Raw genomic sequence first — 24,906 nt, 5'->3', positions numbered from 1 at the left:
TAGTGAATGTGTGGATTTCTTGCTGTAATTTGGGGAAATAAGAAAAAATATGAAAATGTCATTCACAAGCAGTGCTTCATTTTATTGGTGTTAGGACCAGGTTTTTACACAAGCAGTGTAAGTGCAAAGTGGAGTTATACCAACACAAATACTCCCATTGATTGATCATAACCACTATCTTTACACAAACAAAAGGCTTACATGCTCGGTGTAACTCATAATAACCATTCTTTAAAATATCGCAACTGCAAGAGCTAAGCCTTAACTCATGGTATATTAGTGATTATAAACCGGGTGATTCGAGCCCTGAATGCTGATTGGCTGAAAGCTGTGGTATACGTCCACTATGACAAAACATATTTTTACTGTTCTAATTATGTTGGTAACCAGTTTATAATAACAATAAGGCACCTTGGGGGTTTGTGGCATATGGCCAATATACCACTGCTAAGGGCTGTATCCAGGCACTTCTCGTTGCCTCATGCATAAGAACAGCCCTTAGCTGTGGTATATTGGCCATATACCACACCCCCTTGGGCCTTATTGCTTAATTATCTCATATCTTCTAAATGTGTACATACCATTGAAATAAATACATATGAAAGACCACAATGGTTTCAAAAAACATTTTCTTCATCTCAACAAAGCATAAGTCCACAATGTCAAGATCTCAATACAGATAAAGAAAGACTAATAGCTCAAAAACCACTGTTACTTCCTTTGAGAAAGATGGCAGAGGACAGTTGCTGTTGATGCAATAACAAGCATTCTAGTGGTCAATATGTATGCGATCCTGATTGCCCATATATGCACAGTGCAGGTGGATGACAGCACTTTGCATTCAGCCAATAGCGTGCTTTGTTGAACAGGAACAGGAAGAGTTACCTAGTAACATGCGTTTGCACTGACCTCTAGTGGCTCGAGTACGGTTGACATGTAGTGAAGTCGTCCTCAAAGCACTGGTCTGGGGTCAGTTTTTTGGGGGGTTAGGAAAAGCTGGTCCTAGATCCAACACTGTCCATCCAACCATATACTTCAATGTGATAACCACTTAGGGCTAGTCCCGGGCTGATGTCACTTCCTGGTTCTGCCAGGTTCAGGGAGTTAGCTGTCGTACCAATCCAGGAAGAGCAGAGAGAAGGAGCACATGACAAGGAAGAAGAGGATCCAGACACGGAATCCAGCATTGTTTTTGATGGCCTGAAAACAAGTTAAGCGTACAATGAAACCACAGAGCTAAAACAGATCACTAGCTGTGTTGAGCAACCTCAAGAGTCAGTTCTGAATATTTGGTTTAAAAAAACATTTATTAAAGTTATATCCAATGGAAACCTATGGACACCCCCGTAATCTAAAAATACAATAATATACAGTATAACGAGTAGGGAAAACTACTGGGGTTGTTTAGCATAACCTGCCATTACCTCTCGGATGTCCTCGTTTCCCTCTTTGACGTTTTCAGTGGCTCCCACGACTAGCTGATGGATACTGTCGATCTCAGTTTCCTGTGAACAACAGATAAACAGGAAATAAGCAACACACACTAATAACACTTTATTAAGTTGGATGGACATTCTTTTCAATAGAGGCATTTTCCTTCAGGGATGGCCAAATGGGAATAAGGAGGTCACTCACTTGCATTAGCACCTTCTCCGCAAAGATCTCCTGGAGTCGTGAGATCTCGACGACCTTGCCCTCAATTTGCCTGAAAGACATTAGGAGGAGATCGGTTCATCTTTTTCACCTTTGCTTCACCTCAGTCATATCTAGGAATGTAGTGGTAAAAATGGGCTGAAGGACTGATTAAACACTCACCTGACTTCATCTACTAGGTTGCTCATCTCGCTCACCAGCCTCTGGTTCTCTTGTTCAAACTAGACAGAGTGAAACAAGTATTGTAAATGCTGTGTAGATGATTCTGAGATATCAGACAACAACGTAAAGGCATTAATAGAAGAGGTGTAACACAATGCATTGGAGAGAGGGAGAGCACATGGAAGCATACACAACATCTCTGTTCCATACCATCTGCATCTCCTCAGGTGAGAGCTCGTCCTCCACACGGCCCTGGCCCTCCTCCCACAGGCTCACGTTGTTCTCCGGCACCTCCGCCACGCTCCGTTCTTCAGGGAGAAAACAAAGGGAGAAATACACCCTCTTCACTTTAAGCTCACGCAAACATCAAGTCACTCCTGTGACTGTCATAGCCATTGATTTTCCACTCTATCCCTTTCTCTTTATTACACAAACATCAAGCCACTCCTTTCATAACCCTCTCTTTACCTCTATCCATTTCGCTTTATTTTAAATACAGATGTTGACAATTTTCATTCAAACATTTGTGTTTTAGGCACTTGTAAGATTTCCACGTGCAAATAGCGCTAAATGTCAATGAATATACCAGTAGTAGTAAATAAATCAAATCAATGAGAGAATAACATGTTACATGTAGAGATGTGTGGGGCTGTAATAAACATTTACATTTTAGTCATTTTGCAGATGCTCTTATCCAGAGCAACTTACAGTTAGTGAGTGCATACATTTTCCATACTGGCCCCCCGTGGGAATCGAACCCACAACCCTAGACAAACACCATTTAAATAGTCGGCTGTAGTGACTCAAAATAGATGTTCTTTCCACACAGAGTCTCTTTGGGATCTCGTCTTGGTCTCTGTACTCACCACCGCTGCTGTTCTCCTCCTTGGCTGTTTTCTCCTCGCTGTGCTGCTCCACCAGTGGGCTTCTCTCTACCGCCACCCTACTGTGGTGGTGCTCTGGCTCTAGTCTGGACCTGGAATAATATCAAACACCGTAGACAAGGTCAGGCTTCCTAAAAGCCCCCAAAACACTTAAAGCAAGGTCACAACATATATTATGGAGATAGCTTACTGCCAAAATGTTATAAATGAATGAAGAATAATTCACAAATAAATGATGTGTTATGAATATACAGACCTATACACATGTCAGAATTCATCTCAACTGTCCCTGAAATCAATTCTGTCAATAAATGAATAATTCAAGGTATTTTTTTCCATAATAGATGTGATTCATTTTAACCTTCCATTGAAAAACATTGCTCTTTAAATACTCACAGTCTCTTCTTGTCCACCACTCTCTTCACTCGTATAGCCCTCTGCTCGGAGTAAAGCTTGCACACTCCTGCAAACAGGAATGATCAACACAAATCAGATATGGTCTACATTATTATAAAGTACTTACAATATGCACTGACATCAATTATATATCGTGACATCATCAATGAGCCCACCTCTCAAATATATCTCGATAAGGTCGAGGACCGCCCCCCTGTGCTCTCTGATCTGTGTCGATATGACCTGCTTCTCAGCTGGAAGGGCGACAGTAAATGACAAAAGGGTTCTTATTATTGTGTATTATACAGTATGTCCAGTACATGCAAGCCAATGGACTCAAACACACACACACACACCTTCAGAGCGGAGCTGCTTGATGGCCTCAGAGCAGGTTCTCATGAAGATCTGGGCGTCCTGGTCGATCTGGTCTCGCTCATTGTCGGTCATCCGGGTTAGGTCTGACGAGATGAGACTGCAAACACACAAAGCAATTGAAAGGAAACTAATCGTATTTGGACCCAGGTCTGCTGTAAACTAGGCCTGCTGATTCTGTGCAGTTACATTTAAAGTGTTTAGCCTATGTTGCCCTCTAGTGGATTCCTACTGTACAGGTAATAGATAATTGTCTCAGAATGATAGTTCTGTGATGACTGACACATGCTAATTTTCATTTTCTGTCGAAGAAACATGAAAAAGGCACCCAGACCTTTCTTGTGTTTCCAGTGTTTAATTACAACAACAAAAAACTAAATACTTAAGTCAATTCTATGGGAAGATCATATAATGTACTTCTTCCCATGTAAACTAATAATACGTTTTTATTTATTACATTTTTAATGCATGTGACAGGTTTTTTATTATATATATTTTTTAGGCTAATAGATCCAAATTGCTGGCTCTAAACTAAGGCAAGAAAATGTGAAAACTGCAAGGGACTGAAAACGTTTTTCAAGGCCCACCATGCGTGCTCACACACACTGCCCTCGGGGCCTTGATCAGATGAAGTCTAGGATTAGTCCCAGGGCGTGATTTGCTCTACACTTGGTTGCAGCTCAATTATTCCACCCAATTAGACTGAGTATCCAAAAGACCACCCCACTCGCTACTGACCTTGTGCCAGAGCCTGGCTTCCCCAACCACCCACCTCAATTAGACCAGTCAGACCTTTGAGTCTGCAACACAGCCTGTAGTCAACTCTGCTGACTGACTGACACACACAGCACTATGAGCCAAGTTCTGACAGACCCCAATGTTCCATCAGTAGCTCCAGCCACCTTAGCCTATATGACTACTGCTTAGGATTATGCTTTTTAGTTAATGTCATCAACTTCTTTAACAATGAAGGCTCTAGGGTTGAGAAGGTTAAAACCTTTTTGCATCCTTTATGAGAATGACCTTTTTTCTCTTTGAAACATCAATCAAGTTGTCAAAGGTTAGATATATCCCAATCTACATGGAGGCCGAGCCGAACCCTTCCTGGGGGATTTTCTTTAGGTCAAACGTGAAAAGGGATTAGCCTACATTTTATAGCCACATGAAAGTCACTGTTGAAAGTGACAGAAAACAGACAGTAAATAGGACAGGGTTTGGTGGCCTGAGACGAGGCTTACCTTCCAGCATTCACATAGTCCTTCCTGTGCTGCAGCAGAAAGTCTTTCAGCTTGGTGATGTTGGAGATCTGTCAAAATGAAGAGAAAACACATGTTACAGAGAAGTTTATCAATGTCTTCATGTCTCTCTCTCTATTTGTTGGCTACATCTCAGTTCCTCTTCATGATTTTGTCCCTGTCATTGTGGACTCATTTCATTGGTAAAATGCACATGGAAAGTTAGTTTTCTTTGAAAAACCAAACCACTGTAAATATCTAGAAGTCTTAAGAAATTGTAGACCTTCACAAGTCTGGTTCATCCTTGGGAGCAATTTCCAAACGCCTGAAGGTACCACATTCATCTGTACAAACAATAGTACGCATGTATAAACACCATGGGACCACACAGCCGTCATACCGCTCAGGAAGGAGACGCGTTCTGTCTCCTAGAGATGAACGTACTTTGGTGCGAAAAGTGCAAATCAATCCCAGAACAGCAGCAAAGGACTTTGTGAAGACGCTGGAGGAAACAGGTACAAAAGTATCTATATCCACAGTAAAACAAGTCCCATATCGACATAACCTGAAAGGCCGCTCAGCAAGGAAGAAGCCACTGCTCCAAAACCACCATAAAAAAGCCGTACTTTTTGGAGAAATGTCCTCTGGTCTGATGAAACAAAAATAGAACTGTTTGGCCATAATGACCATCGTTATGTTTGGAGGAAAAAGGTGGTGGCTTGCAGCCGAAGAACACCATCCCAACCGTGAAGCACGGGGGTGGCAGCATCATGCTGTGGGGGTGCTTTGCTGCAGGAGGGACTGGTGCACTTCACAAAATAGATGGCATCATGAGGAAGGAAAATTATGTGGATATATTGAAGCAACATCTCAAGACATCAGTCAGGAAGTTAAAGCTTGGACGTTAAAGCTTGGACGTTAAAGCTTGGAGGTCTTGGCTGATTTCTTTTGATTTTCCCATGATGTCAAGCAAAGAGGCACTGAGTTTGAAGGTAGGCCTTGAAATACATCCACGGGTAGACCTCCAATTGACTCAAATGATGTCAATCAGAAGCTTCTAAAGCCATGACATCATTTCCAGGAATTTTCCAAGCTGTTTAAAAGGCACAGTCAACTTAGTGTAACTTCTGACCCACTGGAATTGTGATACAGAGAAATATAAGTGAAATAATCTTTAAACAATTGTTGGAAAAATTACTTGTGTCATGCACAAAGTAGATGTCCTAACCGACTTGCCAAAACTATAGTTTGTTAACAAGAAATTTGTGGAGTGGTTGAAAAACGAGTTTTAATGACTCCAACCTAAGTGTCTGTAAACTTCCGACTTCAACTGTATGTGTGTGTGTACATATATATTTTTTTTATAGACACATTTTCTCCTCTCCTGACAGCATGTGCTGCAATAAAAATAGAATGAATAGAACGGGTGTCCCCATTCAAGTCAATAATGGCATAATGGGTGGACTGGAAGCCATTATGAGTGCATCCGTAGGAGCTAAGCTAGGTTGAAGATGACAATATTAGATGTCTCGCACAGCCAAATGCTGGTAAGACGTCTGGGAGGTTGGTGGATTTCATTCATTCACTGGTGGACCAAAGAGTTAGTTTCAGGCTCTGCTTGCATGTCTCAAGTTAGGCCTTCCTTTAAAATGACCATATTTAGCATTCATTGACTGTGACAGGCCACCTTGTCCATCTGTCTCCCTCTATCCATTCTGAATGTTTACCAATTAATATTTGTTTACGGCAGGACATACCAAAATCAAACTGGCAATTTCCTTGTTAAATAGCCTAGCTCCAGTAAATAAAATTATACTCTCCTATACACTGTAGTTCCCTGACAGAAAACATTTAAATATGCCTGAAATGTATTTATCACAGATAAAATGTCCGGGAAGATGTGTGCACAGGAAAACCAGAGGAAACTCGGTTGAATCCAATATTTGCTCCTATAATTCGGTTAACATCGAAAAACTCCTAATTGCTTCCCCATCAACAGAGTGGAGCACAAGAAGGACAGACTGTACACACACAGCAGGCTCTGTTTGCGAAAATAGAAGAAAAAACCTAAGAGAGAATCCAGACAAGCGCCATATTGAAAATGACACAATGAGTTCGACTGTGACAGAGACCCAGGGCGAGCGGGATTATTTTTGTAAAGCCAAACCGCGGCGTCTTCGGTCCAGTTTTTTTCTTCTTCTAATGACCGTAATTACCAAATTGCTGCAGTGGTAAAGCACGACCTGGGTCTTAGTCTCTAATGGCGACTCTAAAAATATAAACGAGAAGAAAACGACAAGGCTTTGAAAAGAAAGTTAAAAAATAAATAAATACAGAGCTACAATTTGCTTGAAACCCATCACCTCTCCTAGAAAGCAAATAAGCCTAGATGTCTCGAGGTGTGACATTGCTTCAGAGCAATTAGAACCAAGCAGGTTTAAGATAACCGAGTAAAGGGCTGTGGCAGCGAGTCGACCCTTGTAATAATACAATTATCAGGGGTCAAATGTTAATCGTTGTTCAGAGCACTTGTGCTTGTGAACGGGTTGAGTGAAGAAAAACGTTCCCATGGTTGAAAGGCAGGAGTGTGTTGTTGTCTGCTGTCTGTGTTGTTGTCTGCTGTCTTGTTAGATTCAAGACGAATACCATCTGGGATGGGCAACTCCAATCCTTGGATGCCTGAGTGTCTTCATTTTCTCTTCTCCCAGACACTCACTATATAAATCACAGCTATAAACCCATATCATGCTAATTTGGCCTACAACCAAGGGTCACTAGATCACTGATGTGCTATTTGAAATAGGCTACATTCTTCTGCTTTTGTAACACACCTCCTCACCAGCAGGTAGCACTAGGCTGCCAGTATTGGAGCCCCAATGGCTTTCAGGAGAGAACAGAGGAGAAGAGAGAAGATGTCAAGAGTGCTGGTTTGGGGGGTTGATCTGTCTCCTGTGTGTATACATTTGGGCTCAGATTCCCACTGCAACCTCCAGGGTTTTTCGGGGGTCACTGGGATCAATTGCTCTTGTAACTTAAGACTCTAAAGAGCTAGTAATACCTAAACAATGAGGAAGGGGGTAGCCTTGTGCTTGTGGCTGTAGGAGTGTGCGAATGTATATGAATGTGCTTGTGCGCGTGTGTGTTGTGTTTGGAACGAGGCAGCAGGAGGAGACAGTCTGCCGGGCTACATCTAATCTCATCATCATCAAGGACCCCCACTTTATCTTCTCACTCTCCCCTGCCCCTCAGCCTGTACGAAGCGCAAACAAACCATCACAGTGCATTATTATAAACATTTTTAAAAGGCTTAGCCAGCTGATTTTTTTAAAAGTCAGTCTGGGTAGGCTCTTTATTTTACTAAAACCAGGTAACTGAGATAATTTGATAATGATCACCCAGCAGTCGTTTAGGTCTCCATTACTTGACCCCTAGCTGTCCATTTTGAAGCCTGTCCAAATCTGATTTTAGATCTACAGACTCTATAACTAGCCTAATTGTTAAAATAAGACACTGTGAGAAACACTTAAAGCTCTTTGCAGTGGAGGGGACGTCGCCGCGTTGATTTGATCAATGTGTTTACGTCTTACTAACTCTTGTGTATTAGAAATTGAGATTTCTGGTCAGTCACAACAACACAGTCAATAAACTACACTCGCATCCAAAGGTATCTAGGAGCTTTTAAACAAATAGTTGTCTAGAGTGTGCATTTTTTAGGGTAATAATCTCGACTACAGCATACATTCCTAAACTTCTCAGATTTCAAAAGAAATACAAATAAATAGAAAAATAAATTAAAACCAAAATAAGTTGTATTGTTTTAGTTAAAACTAGGTGTAAGAATAATGCGTTGTTCGCATAGCAGACTCATGGCGGCAGGATGATACCGGATGTCATGGTTTTCAATGAGATGACGACAGCAAATTCTGCCACAAAATACCATCCACTGCGTCCACTTTGTGGTTCAAAGTGCTGTATTTATTCAGTTTTACATTTTGGCCGGAAGTTAGCGTGTTCTTCTAACCAGCTAGCCAGGCCAACTGCCAAGAAACATGTATGGTAGTCCACAAGTTTTCATGCCATCATGCCATTCAATCTGACTTTTTTGAGTCACGTACTTGTATGCAGCATAAATGAAGAACAAAGTATACGTTTAACTAGGAGACCACTGTCGTTCTCCTGTTGCTCTAATGTCAGATGTCGAATTTTTGCCCTCGACAAGTAAATTGTTTCTGAAAAGTCAACAGCATCTTGTTTTGCAAATGCATCCAAGTTGTGCACATCACCGTTTTTAAAAGCATTATTTTCCTTTTGAACAAACTTGATGAACAAAGGCTCAGAGGTTTATCCTGTTCAAAGCAGCTTTCTCTCTCCTGACTACAATGGATGCGAACAATGTCATATTCTAGCTTCATTGAGAAAGAAAGATATTGGGACCACATCAGACTTCCCCTCAGAACCTCTAGCCCAGTCTTTTATTTGAACTTTAATGGAAAACATGACTAACAAGCCAGAACGTTGTGTTGTTTGTTGGGTAGTTGAGCAACACTAATGTTTGGTCTTGTTGCACTTAAGGGATTAATTAATGAAACACTTAGATGAAGGACACATTATTCCTCTCAAGGCCTGTGTATATGGTGCTCACAGTAGAACAGACTAGATCGTACCAATGTAGGCTACCCAAATGCAATGTTAACTGGTAATTAGGCTAGCCTAATTCTTTGACACATGTTCAATGGTTATCGTGTCTTTGTGAAAAAGGCAGGTAAGCCTATTACAAAATTAAAAGGGGACCATCTTGCTCTCCCAGAAGCTTGGCTGGTATGTAAAATCCACAAATTCAGACAAACATTAAGGTGTAATGGGTCCGCACTCAAAAAGATGTCGCATAAAGCGACCTTCATTTTTTATTTAATTATTATTTTCATTTCATTCTTTTCAGGGATAGCATACACAAACGTTCGGCTTTGCAGCCTTTTTCAGTGTGTAGGTCCAATTTTCTTTTAATTCAAAACAGCATTTGTAGGGAACCGATGCAGTGAAAATAAAAATAAATAAAAAATAAATGAAGTAAGCTTTATGCAACACCTTTTGTTTGGCCTATTACAAAAGCCCTGAAATATTTTACAGTTGTTTTGAGAAATGTCACTTTTCCTCTAAGGTTTGTTCTGGTTGTCCCTGAGCCTGAGAGTGGATGTTTCCCTAGTTTGTGATTGAGGACATTTTTCTGCCTATTTTAATACAGATATGCTAAATGATAGCCTAATTGAGAAATGTTTGAGTAATCAATTATCCTATAGATTACTTATCGTCTTATGTGGCCTAGGCCTATTTGTTAAGGAAGGAGCCTCATTGCTTAATTAAATAATGCCGTTATGGCTCATATCAATCTGAATTTTGCCTTTTTGTTACAATTCCACTGTTTAGACTGCCAAGTATCTGGATTTCATTTGACACTCGTCCACAGACCTGTGTTTGTGCATTTATGTCTCCATATTTTACACTTTATTATATTTTCATTTTTGCAAAACTGGTGAAATCCCCTTTCTTGAAACGTCTGTGGGGAAATGCTAGATAAGATCGGTTCCGCTATTGCATTTGATGCCTCAAAATTCTATTTGCCTGGCCTCCTTGCGAAAACAGAACGGAGATTAAACCAACTGGTAAAGACGGTGTTTAGCAGGACATTCTGCTCAGGTAAAATCCCTCAAATCACAACCTGATGGTGAGAGAATACATTTGCAGTTTTGTGTGAGTGAGTGCGTGAGAAATATAGATATATTTTTTAATAATTTGTGGGAGAGAATGAAGACTCCTGAGACTACAAAACAAATCACTGATCATGCAGATGTAGGTTCATGGCAATTCTTGTGAGGTGACTTGCAAAAACTTGCTCTGTGTCAACAGGAAGAACAGGAAGAAATGGGGTGAAGAGATTTGTTCAATTGCTCAAATTAGGTGTGTGATTCTCAGGTAATGGGGCCAACAAATATAACCTAGGCTTGTACCTTATCTCTTAGCCTAAGAGTTAGGCTATGGTATTCTAATTGTAGAGCAGATAAATTCCATCAAAGCATCACATGTACTGCCCTGTGTAAGTACTTAAAAAATTTAGATTTTCCCAGAAAGTTTTTTTTCCCCAATAGGAGAGACTACAAAATTAAGGCTGAAATGGACCCAGGTTATCAAAATGTAACTCAATGTTTTGAGAATATATCAGATTATAATTTCCATTTCAAATTCGCCATATGAGAGGGCAACCCCTACCTCGATCGAGTTTAGTAATAACGCATACTTCTAAGTGCTGGCTGATCACCGCACTTATCGGAGATTCAAAGAAAAAACTGTAAAAAGTGGTCAATTTTGGAACGGCGCTGCTGAAGGCATGGTGGGAAGCCAAACGCAATTTTCTACACACAATTTAACCATTTCGGGGTGACCTCCTGCATTTAAACACGAGAAGAGCAGCCTGCTGTGGAGACGAGGAGGAGAGCGGTGAAACTGAGAAAACAGTGCTCCAAACCGACCCGAGGTAAAAGATTCCCTCCCGATCACCGCACCCCAGACACACACTAGCCCCTCTTATAAGTCCATCAAGCCTTTCGTTTCGCCATCAAAAATGTTAACTTTCTGCAAAGGGTAAAGTTTTGAAAAAACAACAACCCATACATTCTACTTTATATTTGTTTACTTTGACTTTTTTTACCTATCTGTTTTGGGAAGTGTCACTGGGAACTGAGAAGGCAGTGCATGTCTTGGAGAGCGCCCACATCTGTTCAGCATTAGGGGCCGGCCGTCAACATTGTTACTGGGGACCTAATTTAATGTTTTCTCTGCTTTGATCTTCCACCTTTAATCACTGGCTCTTGGGAGGATCGGCTTTCCTCAAGAAATTGTTAGAAAGCTGAAAGAAAATGTTATTGCAGCATGTTTATGGAATCAAACATGTGAAGAGAGGGCTCGCACACAAAAAAATGGAGCCTGTATCTGAAGTCTTATGGAGAAAAGGATGAGGGGGTGGGGGTAGATGAAAACCACCACATAACTGTATGCAGTGAGGACATTCCAAACTCACATTTTCAATTTATCCAAACGTTGGTTCACCGAGATCGTTTCAGATGATATCGGTAGCACAGGGGAGACAGCGGGAGGGTGGGGGCCCGGGGGGGGATGTCACCACAGGCTAGGTTTGAGTTTCCTCAAATCAGCATCCCTGCTTTTATTAAACCATCGTTTCCAATATCATTGCAACAGGGGTGCGCGAGGCGTAACAAAGAATAGTTGTGTGGAGCTGTGTGACTGGGCTTGTTTCTCCTGGCTATGGTTGGTGGGGACATCAGGTATGGATCAAGAGCTGAAGTCCCTGCGGAAATCCAGAGGAGTTCTTCAAGGTGCCTTTGATGGGGCTTGTATCTACGATACTCACCTCTGCATATCACAGTGGTCACGCTGCATGTGGCGCACTTATTCTATTTGCCAGTCGCTTGCAATGAGCCCTCTTTATTTCAGCACCAATGATGGGTTGCGACTATGTGGTGGTGAGAGTGAAAATCTGGGAAGACCACAGATCTAAGATCCACGGATCTATCCCCAACCTACTGCATTGGAATGACATGTGAATGTAAAAAGAAAAAAAGAGGAAGACGTGAAAAAATGCAGCCTCTCATCAGGACTGTCCATCACTGGGTGTTTCATATTAGGCTATCCCCTCAAATTGGAACTGGCTTTCATCAAGGAAGGCCCAAAACATTTTCAGATTCCAGCCACCCAAGGCAGACAGTTCTCTCTGCTACCGCACAGCAAGCGGTACCAATGCACCAAGTCTAGAACCAACAGGACCCTGAACAGCTTCTACCCCCAAGCCATCAGACTTCTAAACAAGACAGGTAATAGCTAATTAAATGGCTACCCGGACTACCTGCATTGACCCCTTTTTTGCACTAACTCTATGCACACACACGGGACTCTACCCACACATACTTACACTGACAACCCAACACACACTACATACAGTGCATTCGGAAAGTATTCAGACCCCTTCACATTATCCACATTTTGTTACGCTACAGCCATATTCTAAAATAGATTAAATAAATAAAAATCCTCATCAACTTTAGAATTTTTTGCAAATTTATTAAAAAATAAAAAACTGAAAAACGTTATTTACATAAGTATTCAGACCATTTGCTATGAGACTCGAAATTGAGCTCAGGTGCATCCTGTTTCCATTGATCATCCTTGAGATGTTTCTACAACTTGATTAGTGTCCACCTGTTGTAAATTCAATTGATTGAACATGATTTGGAAAGGAACACACCCGTCTATATAAGGTCCCACAGTTGACAGTGCATGTCAGAGCAAAGACCAAGCCATGGGGTCGAAGGAATTGTCCGTAGAGCTCCGAGACAGGATTGTGTCGAGGCACAGATCTGGGGAACGGTACCAACAAATTTCTGCAGCATTGAAGGTCCCCAAAAACACAGTGGCCTCCATCATTCTTAAATGGAAGACGTTTGGAAACACCAAGACTCTTCCGAGAGCTGACTGCCCGGCCAAACTGAGCAATCAGAGGAGAAGGGCCTTGGTCAGGGACGGTGACCAAGAACCTGATGGTCACACTGACAGAGCTCCAGAGTTCCTCTGTGGAGATGGGAGAACCTTCCAGATGGACAACCATCTCTGCAGCACTCCACCAATCAGGCCTTTATGGTAGAGTGTCCTTGAGTTGCCCAGCCAGAGCCCGGACTTGAACCCGATCGAACATCTCCGGAGAGACCTGAAAATAGCTGTGCAGCAACGCTCCCAGAGCTTGAGAGGATCTGCAGAGAAGAATGGGAGAAACTCCCCAAATACAGGTGTGCCAAGCTTGTAGCGTCATACCCAAGAAGACTAGAGGCTGTAATTGCTGCCAAAGGTGCTTCAACAAAGTACTGAGTAAAGGGTCTGAATACTTATGTAAATGTGATATTTCCATATTATTTTTTTTATACATTTGCCAAAATTTCTAAAAACCTGTTTTTGCTTTGTCATTATGTGGTATTGTGTGTAGATTGATGAGGAAAAAAGACAACTTAATCAATTTTAGAATAAGGCTATAACATAACAAAATGTGGAAAAAATGAAGGGGTCTTAATACTTTCCAAATGCACTGTATGCCCACACACACACATAACATGCAAACACATGCATACTGATGCCACACACACTTTCACACTCAGCACATATGCTGCTACTGTCTATTTTCTATCCTGTTGCCCAGTCACTTTACCCCTACCTACAGTGCATTCAGAAACTACTCATATACCCTCGACTTATTCCACATGTTCTTGTGTTACAGCCTTAATTCAAAACGGACTAATATTTTTTTTTTTATCTGACCCATCTAATCACACGATACCCATAATGACAAAGTGAAAACATGTTTTTTTATTTATGTTTTGCACATTTATTGAAAATGAAATACAAAAATATACCATTTACATAAGTATTCACACCCTTGAGTCAATACTTTGTAGAAGAACCTTTGGCAGCGATTACAGCTGTGAGTCTTTCTGGGTAAATCTCTAAGAGCGTTCCACACCTGGATTGTGCAATATTTGCTAGGGTTGTGCGCTATCCAGATTTTCATATCATACCATCCTTCTCTTATCCTGGGATTTACGATATTACTGGCTATTGGGCGTCTATTACCAGAATGCTAACAAAATTAACACAAGTAATAGCGAATTTCCATGGAGGCTGCTAGCTAAATATGCTAACGAGTGCAAACACATTTTTAAAAAATGGCAAAGACAGGCAGTCCAGCTCTTAAAGTTATAGATACTGTATATAGGTAGGATCTACGGAATGTCATTTTGGGGGAGTTTGGACATTTACAAGCGAATATGAACGAGAGACATTGTGCAAATGAACAGTAATGGCTCTGGAGCAGCATGTGTCTGTGTGGAGTCTGGAGTCGCTAGGGTAACGGGCCTGCCTGATGTGCTCGGAGAAGATGGGGGAGGAGCAGATAGGCCAAGAACTGAGAGGAGAAAAAACGCAAGGAAATCAAAAGATAGCAGTGGCAGCTGTACAGATAACTAATCCAAAGGGCTTTGACTTCTCAAACAAGGCAGAAAGCCAACACAATATGATGCCCCGTCAACTTAGCTAGTTAGTAAGTTAAACACTTAGGGGTTGTGTTAACACAGAAATCTTCATTTTTCACAGGCAAAAAATATAAAACGCATAACAAGTATCTTGTGCTTCTTATTGTAATTTCTGCTCAACATCAGACTAATTTTGTGCTTCAGTTGCACTTCTAATTCTAAACTTGGATGAGAATTCAAGAACGGGCATTCTATCAGCAGACAATGTTCTGACTGATGTGGAGCTACTTTTCTCGGTGTAGCCAGCCTACTTTTCTCTGGTAAATGGCAATATTAACTTTAAGCAAAACATTAGGAAATGTAGCTGGCTACTTTCTTTTTATGATAAACAGAAATATGATGACCATGCATAGTTTTTGCTAATAATACCTTGCTTTTTCATTGTAAGCTCATTTAGCCTACTTATGTGGCTGCCAGCCAAATAGTGTTGTACTTCTGTTGTCATCTGATGAAAATGAAGCTATTTTCTGCCGAATGTGTCGCACGAATGTATTTTCTGTGAAGGAAAACTATAGTTGCACATCCCTGATCACTGTATTGAAGCAAAAAAACACTTGACTTTCATTATAAAACGTGACCCCAGTCAATACACAGCTGGACTCGCCTGCTCCCGCTTTCCCCAGTTGTGCTATTTACAAACAAACACGTGACTGGCTCAACCGTTCTGGGGAACTACGGAAAGCTTCATAATGTAAAATAATGTGACAGGTGAAATGAAGAACACAATCTGCTTTATCTTCTAACATATTGCACAAGTTGACTGCAGGTATTTACTTAAAAAAGTAGCTACAAATAGTAAAATGTAGAGAAACATTTCAAAACAGTATTGACGGTATTGAAAAAACATCCAGTGGCTATTTCCAAATACCCCAGTATATAAGGTATACTGCCCAAGTCTAATATTTTGCCCATTATTATTTTCAAAAGTATTCAAGCTCTATCAAAATGGTTGTTGACCATTACTAGACAACCATTTTCAGGTCTGGCTATAGATACATCTATTTGACTAAGTCAAAACTGTAACTTGGCCACTCAGGAACATTCAGTCTTCTTGGTAAGCAACTCCAGTGTAGATTTGGCCTTGTGTTTTAGGTTATTATCCTGCTGAAAGGTGGATTCATCTCCTAGTGTCTGGTGGAAAGCAGACTTAAGCAAGTTTTCCTCTAGAATTTTGCCTGTGCTTGGCTCCATTCCATTTATTTTTTATTCGGAATGATTACTATGCTTGAAAATATGGAGAGTGGTACTCAGTAATGTGTTGTATTGGATTTGCCCCAAACATAACACTTTGTATTCAGGACAAAATGTTAATTGCTTTGCCACATCTTTAAGAGTATTATTTTAGTGCCTTGTTGCAAAAGGGATGCATGTTTTGGAATATTTATTTTGTACAGGCTTCCTTCTTTTCACTCTGTCAATTAGGTTAGTATTGTGGAGTAACTACAATGTTGTTGATCCATCCTCAGTTCTCCTATCACAGCCATTTAAATCTGTAACTGTTTTAAAGTCACCATTGGCCTCATGGAGAAATCCCTGAGTGGTTTTCTCCTCTCCGGCAACTGAGTTAGGAAGGACGCCTGTATCTTTGTATTGACACATTATACAAAGTGTAATTAATAACTATACAATGCTCAAAGGGATATTCAATGTCTGCTTTTTTTATTTTTACCCATCTACCAATAGGTGCCCTTCTTTGCGAGGCATTGCAAAACCTCCCTGGTCTTTGTGGTTGAATCTGTGTTTGAAATTCACTGCTCGACTACGGGATGTTACAGATAATTGTATGTGTGGGGTACAGAGATGAGGTAGTAATTCAGAAATCATATTAAACACGATTTTTTGCTTTTATTTAACTAGGCAAGTCAGTTAAGAACAAATTCTTATTTACAATGACTGCCTACACCGGCCAAACCCCGACGACGCTGGGCCAATTGTGCGCCACCCTATGGGACTCCCAATCACGGCCAGTTGTGATACAGCCTGGAATCGAACCAGGGTGTCTGTAGTGACGCTTCTAGCACTGAGATGCAGTGTCTTAGACCGCCGTGCTACTCGGGAGCCCCCAAGTATTAATGCAACTTATTATGTGACTTGTTCCGAACACCTATGTGTAATAATGTAAAGGAAGATGGCCACCAGAAACATTTTAGCACTGAAAAATACTGTTGGCTGCAACTGTGTCAAAGCCGGTTAAAACAGTGTACAGTAGCAGCGTGTATTTTGCATTTGTGATATTATTTTGATGTGATATGAAAGTAAAGGGCTTTATGTTTCTAGAACCGTATCACAATTTAAAATCGATTCACATCTAGATGGAGTATTTGTCTGTCAGAGCCAGTCTACTTCTGAAGATATCATAAGGTCCTTGGACCTTAAGGAGTAATGGTAACGTTAGGCTCCTTAAGAGTACATCTTGGGCTAGTGAGCGTCATGTTGTCTATTATAACATTTAGAACGGTTTGTGTGCGTACATCTACTATAAAATATCAGGAACCAACTCAGGAAATCAAATTGTGCTAAAGAATAAGTTAGTCTCATGAACCACAACTACATGAGGCAACAGTCCTACAATCTGTGACAGTACACTTATGCGCAGAAAATGTGTAGCTATCTAGCCAGTAAAATACACTGACTGACTATGTAGGCGATCTGGAACGCACCACTAACATGTCAAATGCAAAAAGTAGTAGCTAGCTAGCTACATGCCAAGTACTGAACGTTTGAGCAAAGTAGTATTGGTTACTTAGAGGTCGATATAAGTAACTAGCGAGCACATCATAGACTTAGGCCTTTTTAGATAGCTGGCTAGTTGTTAGCTAACGTTAGCTAACTTCCAGATATGTTTGACTAATGTCGTTAGCACGCTAGCCACTGACTCAGCTAACGTTAGCTAACTGATGAGCTAGCTAACATGAGCTGTAACGGCACCCGTAACTCTTAATTTCCATCTTTACACAACTGTTATTCAAATAAATTAGCTAGCTGGCTACAACAAACAGCTATCTTGGCTACATTAACTAGCTAGCTAACGTTACCAGGTAGTTAGCCAGTGCAGTGAATGAATACTCACCACTTCCTTCGCCTTGGGAGAAAATCCATTCTTGGGTCTGCTCTTCTTGAATATTTCATCTTTAGGCGAATCAAACCCTACTCCGATAGCTTTATTTCGGGTTTTTACCGTTTTGACACTGGCTTTGAACAGTAAAGTTATATCAACAGCCATTTCTGTGAGTAGCACCCAGGTAGCACGTCAGTCCACGCCACTGTCAACAGAGACACGTCACCACATTCAACGTCATATTTTTGCGACGCATGGGTGCGTTCGAAACATGCATGGTTGGCCACTTAAGTGATAATGCCAGAGAAGCCGGTGTTTGGAAGATATATTGGCACGGGTGTTGTTAGGCCCGAGTCGAAGTCGACGGTCGGCAAACCGTGCCAACATATCCTCCAAACACCGGCTTCGAGGGCATTATCACTTTTAAACAAAAGGTTACCAACATGTTCAAATAATGATAGCCATATTTTCATGAAAATTTTTATTTTGTTGAATTTATTCATACTATTTTATCCTTCCACAAGATATAGTCCTGACACAAATCTAGGGTTGCTACCCAAGCCGGCTGGTCATTTGTTCTATCAGTTCGGTTGTCAGAGACGCGACCCAGTTGTTCAGTCTTTTTGTTCTTTATCTATGGACTCGACCCAGTTGTTCGTTCTAAATGTTTCATTGCCATACTGGCTGGCAACGTTCTTATCCCTTGCTTGCTAGCTAGCAACTACGGCTAATTTGCAGTCACGTCAAACAGTGCAGCCAGAATAACAACAGTAGCTGGCTGCATTTGTTTAAGCTGTTTTCTAGTGACATTAATTTAGACCCACCATTACAATGAGCTAATGAGGCGCGATTTCGCCTGGCATAGAAAATGTGCTCTTTCGTCAGGACACTGTTGTTCAGAGGAGCTAGCCAACAACACAGCTAACACAATCACTTCAAACTGAAGCTGGAAAGACTGCAAACTAGCTGCACTTCATTTCGTTTGACCTTTTTTCAATTGACATTTCTTTGTATTGTAATGACCTGACTAGATCATAAAAGAACAACTGTCCAGACAGCGGATTGAGTTTACGAATGGACGGTTTATTAAACCAACTTTACACAGGCTACTGTTTGGCCGTAGCCCACGCCAAATAAATGAAAGATAACCCACAAGCCAATCGTGACCTTCTCTTGTGAAGCCCAGACGTAAAAAGAGAGAGAACAAAAGCTAAACCTGGTCTTAACTTCCAATGCTCCATCCCCCTGCCCAACCCCCCTCCACGCCACTCCGCCAACCGCCAGGATGCCCGGCATCAGAACATTCCAGGCATTCCCGTGATTGGCAGATAGCAGGTTGATTGACATGTCGGACCCCGCGAACACTGGGTACTGGTAGGTACAACACAACCATCTACTAGCCTAACACATAACACACAGCTGTCTGTGCGGGTCGCTACACAGCCCCCCCCACCACAAAGTCCCTCGTCCCCGAGGGAACAAACAAAGTCTCTGAAACGACCCGGAGGTCTCCTTTGCCTGCGTGGCTGTGATGGCCGCAGAGTGCCCCTCTGGGAACCAGGGGATGAAGGCAAGGACATGGGGGGACAAGGAAGCGGGAACGGGTAATACAGTCCGTGGCTCTGGGGAACCACGCGGTGACACAGGGGGAGTGGGCTGTCTGGAGCCTTGTCTGCGGCACCTGGGGGTGGGTGCCTGGAGAATGTCATTGCCAGAGAGGGGGAATTGTGGGGGTTCCTGGGGTTTGGGGAGAAGAGGCCCCTCTATATCGGGCTAACCTGTCCCGGTGCAGTGTCACCTTTCTCCCCCTGGGAGGAAGCTGCACCCGGTAAACAACCTCCCCTACCCTCTCCAGGACACTGCAGGGTCCCATCCAGTGACTCTCCAACTTGGGGCATCTGCCTTTTTTCCTTAACGGGCTGTAGACCCAGACCAGCTCCCCAGCCACAAAGTGCCTTCCCCGGGTGTGCACGTCATAGTTCCTCTTCTGCCTCACACCTGCATTCAGCAGCTGCTCTCTGGCGAAGGTGTGGGCTGTCTCCAGGCGGTCCTGGAGTCTCCGGGCATACTCCGGCCCCGGGAAACATGAGGGCTATCCAGGGGCCGACCAAACGCCATCTCCGCAGGGGTACGGATCTCTCTCCCCAGCATGAGGAGGGCAGGCGTGCAGGAGGTGGAGTCTTGGACAGCGGAGCGGCATGCCATGAGGACCATAGGCAGGTGCTTGTCCCAGTCACGCTGGTGTTTGGAAGAGACGATGGCCAGCTGCTGTCCAAGCGTTTTGTTGAAGCGCTCCACAAGGCCATCACTTTGAGGATGGAGAGGAGTAGTGCGGGTCTTGTGCATACCCAGCCTCTCACACATGGTGGCGAACACACGGGACTCAAAGTTTCTGCCTTGGTCGCTGTGGATGGACTCTGCAGCTCCAAACCTGCTGAACATCCCCGCTGTCAGGGCGTCGACGATGGTCTCTGCCTCCTGGTCAGGCAGAGCATAGGCCTCGGGCCACTTTGTGAAATAGTCCATGGCCGTGAGCACCCAGCGGTTTCCACTGTCTGTGGTGGGGAACGGCCCAACTACATCCACTCCCACCCTCTCCATGGGAGCCCCCACTGGGAACTGTTGGAGCTGAGCATGAGAGCGGCCTGGGGGGCCCTTTCTCGCTGTGCAGTTGTCACAGCGGCGGCAAAAGTCTTCCACATCCCTCTTGTGCTGCCCCCCAGTAAAAGCCCTGACAGAGGCGGCGCAGTGTTTTTGTGACCCCAAAGTGTCCAGTCCCCACCCCCCATGAGTACTCTGGAGCACAGCCTCCCGCAATGCTTTTGGGACCACCACCTGCCACCTCTCCTCTCCCGTAGCTGACTCCTTCCATGCCCGCTGTAACACGCCATCAGCCAGCCGCAGTCGCTCAAACTTTGACCACAACCCCTTTGGTCGCGAGTGAGAGCGCTGTCACCTCTTCCCATGGTGGCCTCACCTGCGCCTCTACCCACTGTAGCACTGGCTGTAGGTCTGTGTCCCGTCCCTGCTGCTGCCCCCATTCAGCCACGTCGACAGTCTGCAGCTCACAGCAGACAGGCCCGCTCGCCCGACACACTGTGGCACAGACCCCCTCCTCTGCACACAGCTCTCTCTCCCGTCCCTCTCTCCGTTCACAGTGGCGGCAGCCGTCTGCAGTACAGGGCCGACGGGACATGGCGTCGGCGTTGGAGTGGCGTGCCCCTGCCCTGTGCACCACCGTGAAGTCATACGGCTGAAGCTCCTCCAACCAGCGTGCCACCTGTCCTTCTGGCTCTCTGAAAGACATGAGCCACTGGAGAGCAGAGTGGTCAGTCCTTACAGTAAAGGGCAGACCACCCAGGTAGTACTTGAAGTGTTTGACGGAAGCCACAACAGCCAAGAGCTCCCGCCGGGTGACACAGTAGCGGCGCTCATGTTTGTCAAATGTTTTGCTGAAGTACGCCACCGCTCTCTCCCCCTCTGGCCCCACCTGGGCCAGCACCCCACCCATGCCCACATTGCTCGCGTCTGTGTCCAGGATAAAGGGCAATGTGAGGTCAGGGGGGGCGAGCACGGGGGCCTCGATCAGTGCACGTTTGAGGGTGTTGAACGCCTCCTCACACTCCACTGTCCAAGTGAAAGCCTTGTCCTTCGGCAGCAGGCGGTTCAGTGGAGCAGCAACGCTTGAGAAGCCCCGTACAAACCTCCTGTAGTACGAGGCCAGGCCCAGGAAGCTCTTCAGCTGACGCTGGTCGGTGGGGGTGGGCCAGTCTCTGACAGCCGCTACCTTGTCCTCCATGGTGCTGATCCCCTCCTTCCCCACTCGGTGGCCCAAGAAGGACACCTCTCTCCTCATGAAGTGGCACTTCTCGGGGTGGAGCTTCAGACCTGCGGCAGCCACCCTCTCCAGCACACACCGTAGCGCCCCCAGGGCTGACTGGAAGGAGCTGCCATGGGCCAGGATGTCATCGAGGTATACCAGACACTGCTGTCGGGGGATGCCATCCAGCACCCTGTCCATCAAACGCTCAAAAGTAGCTGGAGCGTTGCACAGGCCAAAGCACAGGACCTTGAACTGCCAGTGTCCTCTGTTAGTGGAGAACGCAGTTTTGGCTCTGGCCTCTGGGGAGAGGGGCACCTGCCAGTAGCCACTGCGGAGGTCTAGTGAGGAGAACCAGGAGGACCCCCTAACCAGGTCCAGCGACTCATCGATACGTGGTATGGGGTATGAGTCCTTCCTGGTTACCTCATTCAGCCGCCTGTAGTCCGCACAGAACCTCAGCTTGCCCCCCTTCTTCGGAACCATGACGACTGGTGGCGCCCAGGGGCTGTCTGAGGGCTCAATGAAGTCTGCCCGCTGCATCTCCAACACAGCCTTGTCTGCCGCCTCCTGGCGTGCCAGCGGGATACGGCGGGGACGCATCTTGATAGGTCGAGCATCACCTGTGTCGATCTCATGCTGCACCAGATGAGTCTGACCCACCTCTTCCTCACTCAGCGCAAAGCTGTCTCTGAATTCAAACAGCAACTGCCTCAACCGTTCCTGCTGCTCGGGGTCAAGACCAACACAGTTCCTCCCCCATATCTCCCTCACTGCAGACAGTGTCCTCTCCCCTCCCATCTGGGGTAGCTGGGCTGGGGGGGCGCGGCCCGGGCTCACAGAGGACTGTGTCGTGGAGGTAGCTGGGGGAATGTAACGCAATGCCGTAGGTGACAGGGGGGCTGGGGAAAAGTCACACCCAGATGTGGGGGGGGGGGGGCAGCCATGAGTCTCTGCTGCTTTAACTGTTGGAGTAAAGGGTTTGTTGGGTTGAGTGAATGTGACATTAGGGGCCATGGTGACCTCCGGCCCTCCCTGGAAGCTCAGTGTGCCCCTATTTAGGTCTAACTGGCAGCCTGTGCTCCTAAGAAAGTCCAACCCCAGGATACAAGGGTCCTGCACAGCCGCCACCCACACAGGATGACGCACAGTCCTGCCCCCTACTGTCAGAGTCATTATTCCCTTCCCTTTCATGGGTGCCAGCTCACCTGTGACTGTGCGGAAATGCACAGTTGTAGGCTCACACTGAGTCCAACCTGGCACAATATCTGGCCTCCCCAGGGTTACTGTGGACCCAGTGTCCACCAGGGCGGAGCAGGGCACCCCCTCCACAGTGACAGGGACATGACAAAAGTCACCAACACAGGTCCGGCCCACCACAACAACAGGCTCCATCCGCTTGCCCTCGTCTGCTTCTGGGGGAAGTGGAGCCTTGCTTCCCCGTCTGTGCCGGTGGGCTCCTGAAGAAGATGGTGGTTGGGATAGAAAGCCAGGGGTCCGCACTACCCGGTCTATGCGGACCCCGAGCCGTTTCCCTGAGCTCTGGGGGACATGGGGCAATCTCGGCGCAGATGGCCTGGCTGGCCACAACCCCAGCAGACCCTGGGACCAGGGCGTGTGTTTCGTGCCGCCTGTAGCGACACAGCACGAATGAGTTCTGTCATTTCAGCCACCCATGCAGGCTTTTCTGGCTCCGGGCTGCTCTGCCCCCCAGCTCGCACAGAGGGTCTGTCTCCCTGCATCCCCACCAAAGCCCCAGCTGAAGCCCCAGCCCACACCAGCTCCCTCTCCAAAGCCATCTCCAAGGCTACCTGCAATGACTCAGGATGAGCCAGCTGGGTCTGTATGCGCAGCTCCGTAGGAGAGAGCGCCTGTATGAACTGGTCCCGTGCTAGCTCGCTCTGCACGGAGGGGGCATGTGAGCATATGCCCGCCGAGAGAGGCTCTCAATGTCATTAGCTAGCACCCGTAGAGGCTCTCCAGGCTGCCTGCGTCTATTACTCAGTTCGGAGCGCAGTAGCCCGGGCTGTACACACTGTCCATAGCGCCTCCTCAGTGCTCCCACTAAAGCACCATAATCACGTCTGTCCTCGGGGCTAATCAATATCAAACAGGCCAGAGCTTCATCCGTGAGGCATAAAGCCAACTGCAGTGCCCTATCTTCATCCGACCACCCCCTAAAATGAGCTAACAGTTCAAACTGAGCATGAAAAGCTTCCCAATCCGCCTTACCGGAATACTTCGGGGTCTTAACGGATACGGACGCAGCCGGGAACTGGGCGCCGCCATGTTTGTTTACATCCTGAGCCCCAGATTCCTCGTCCCGCCGCGTCGACGTCACCCCCTTCGGTCCGCCCCACCAGAATCCGCGCGAAACACAGTCGGCGAAGCAATCATGCCCGCTTCAGCCGCCATCACTCTAACGTCCTCCCTCAAGCGGCCTCTGGGCTCCGATGCCCTGGCGATCTCCTCAGCCAGAACCCCCGACGTCCATGCACACGCACCTCCTTGGCCATAATCGTCCCCTACCTCCACCTTCACTTTCGGATTCCCTCGAAGCATCTTCAACCCCCGTTCTCACCTACGGTAGCTAGCCACAGAAGTCAGCTAGCTAGCTGGCTAACTTTTATCAACGTTTTTACTTCTGACACCAATGTAATGACCTGACTAGATCATAAAAGAACAACTGTCCAGACAGAGGATTGAGTTTACGAATGGACGGTTTATTAAACCAACTTTACACAGGCTACTGTTTGGCCGTAGCCCACGCCAAATAAATGAAAGATAACCCACAAGCCAATCGTGACCTTCTCTTGTGAAGCCCAGACGTAAAAAGAGAGAGAACAAAAGCTAAACCTGGTCTTAACTTCCAATGCTCCATCCCCCTGCCCAACCCCCCTCCACGCCACTCCGCCAACCGCCAGGATGCCCGGCATCAGAACATTCCAGGCATTCCCGTGATTGGCAGATAGCAGGTTGATTGACATGTCGGACCCCGCGAACACTGGGTACTGGTAGGTACAACACAACCATCTACTAGCCTAACACATAACACACAGCTGTCTGTGCGGGTCGCTACAGTATATATCCGTAAAAATGATGCCAGCTGATTCATGATTTCGACTGGCTGAGAAACGTTGACTGCCTGTCTGATCCCAACACCTTCATTACTATGGGACAT

At 45.1% G+C, this 24,906-nt stretch overlaps 1 protein-coding gene across 1 annotated transcript; it reads right to left on the bottom strand.

The window, feature by feature from the left end:
• Nucleotides 1–480: 480 nt before the first annotated feature.
• On the bottom strand, nt 481–18,142 carry stx18 (syntaxin 18). Its single transcript, XM_041888675.2, has 11 exons — nt 17,918–18,142; nt 4,706–4,773; nt 3,452–3,567; nt 3,272–3,349; nt 3,096–3,162; nt 2,682–2,791; nt 2,026–2,123; nt 1,816–1,874; nt 1,636–1,705; nt 1,425–1,505; nt 481–1,200 (listed from the first exon to the last, which is right to left on the bottom strand). Exons 1-11 carry the CDS (start codon nt 18,068–18,070, stop codon nt 1,105–1,107), a joined length of 996 nt encoding a protein of 331 aa, XP_041744609.1. The 5' UTR covers nt 18,071–18,142; the 3' UTR covers nt 481–1,104.
• Nucleotides 18,143–24,906: the final 6,764 nt, after the last annotated feature.

Source organism: Coregonus clupeaformis, chromosome 10 (genome assembly GCF_020615455.1).
Source record: "Coregonus clupeaformis isolate EN_2021a chromosome 10, ASM2061545v1, whole genome shotgun sequence".
NCBI lineage: Eukaryota > Metazoa > Chordata > Actinopteri > Salmoniformes > Salmonidae > Coregonus > Coregonus clupeaformis.
This window is presented reverse-complemented; position numbering and strand designations above follow the sequence as displayed.

Bases quoted from the DNA above. Each gene is read 5' to 3' on its own strand.
- stx18 (XM_041888675.2), bottom strand. From the start codon at position 18,070: ATGGCTGTTGATATAACTTTACTGTTCAAAGCCAGTGTCAAAACGGTA. The intron at 1,875-2,025 runs GTATGGAACAGA...CACTCTGTCTAG, and splicing joins CACCTGAGGAGATGCAGATG to TTTGAACAAGAGAACCAGAG. The intron at 1,506-1,635 runs GTGAGTGACCTC...TGTTGTTCACAG, and splicing joins CGGAGAAGGTGCTAATGCAA to GAAACTGAGATCGACAGTAT.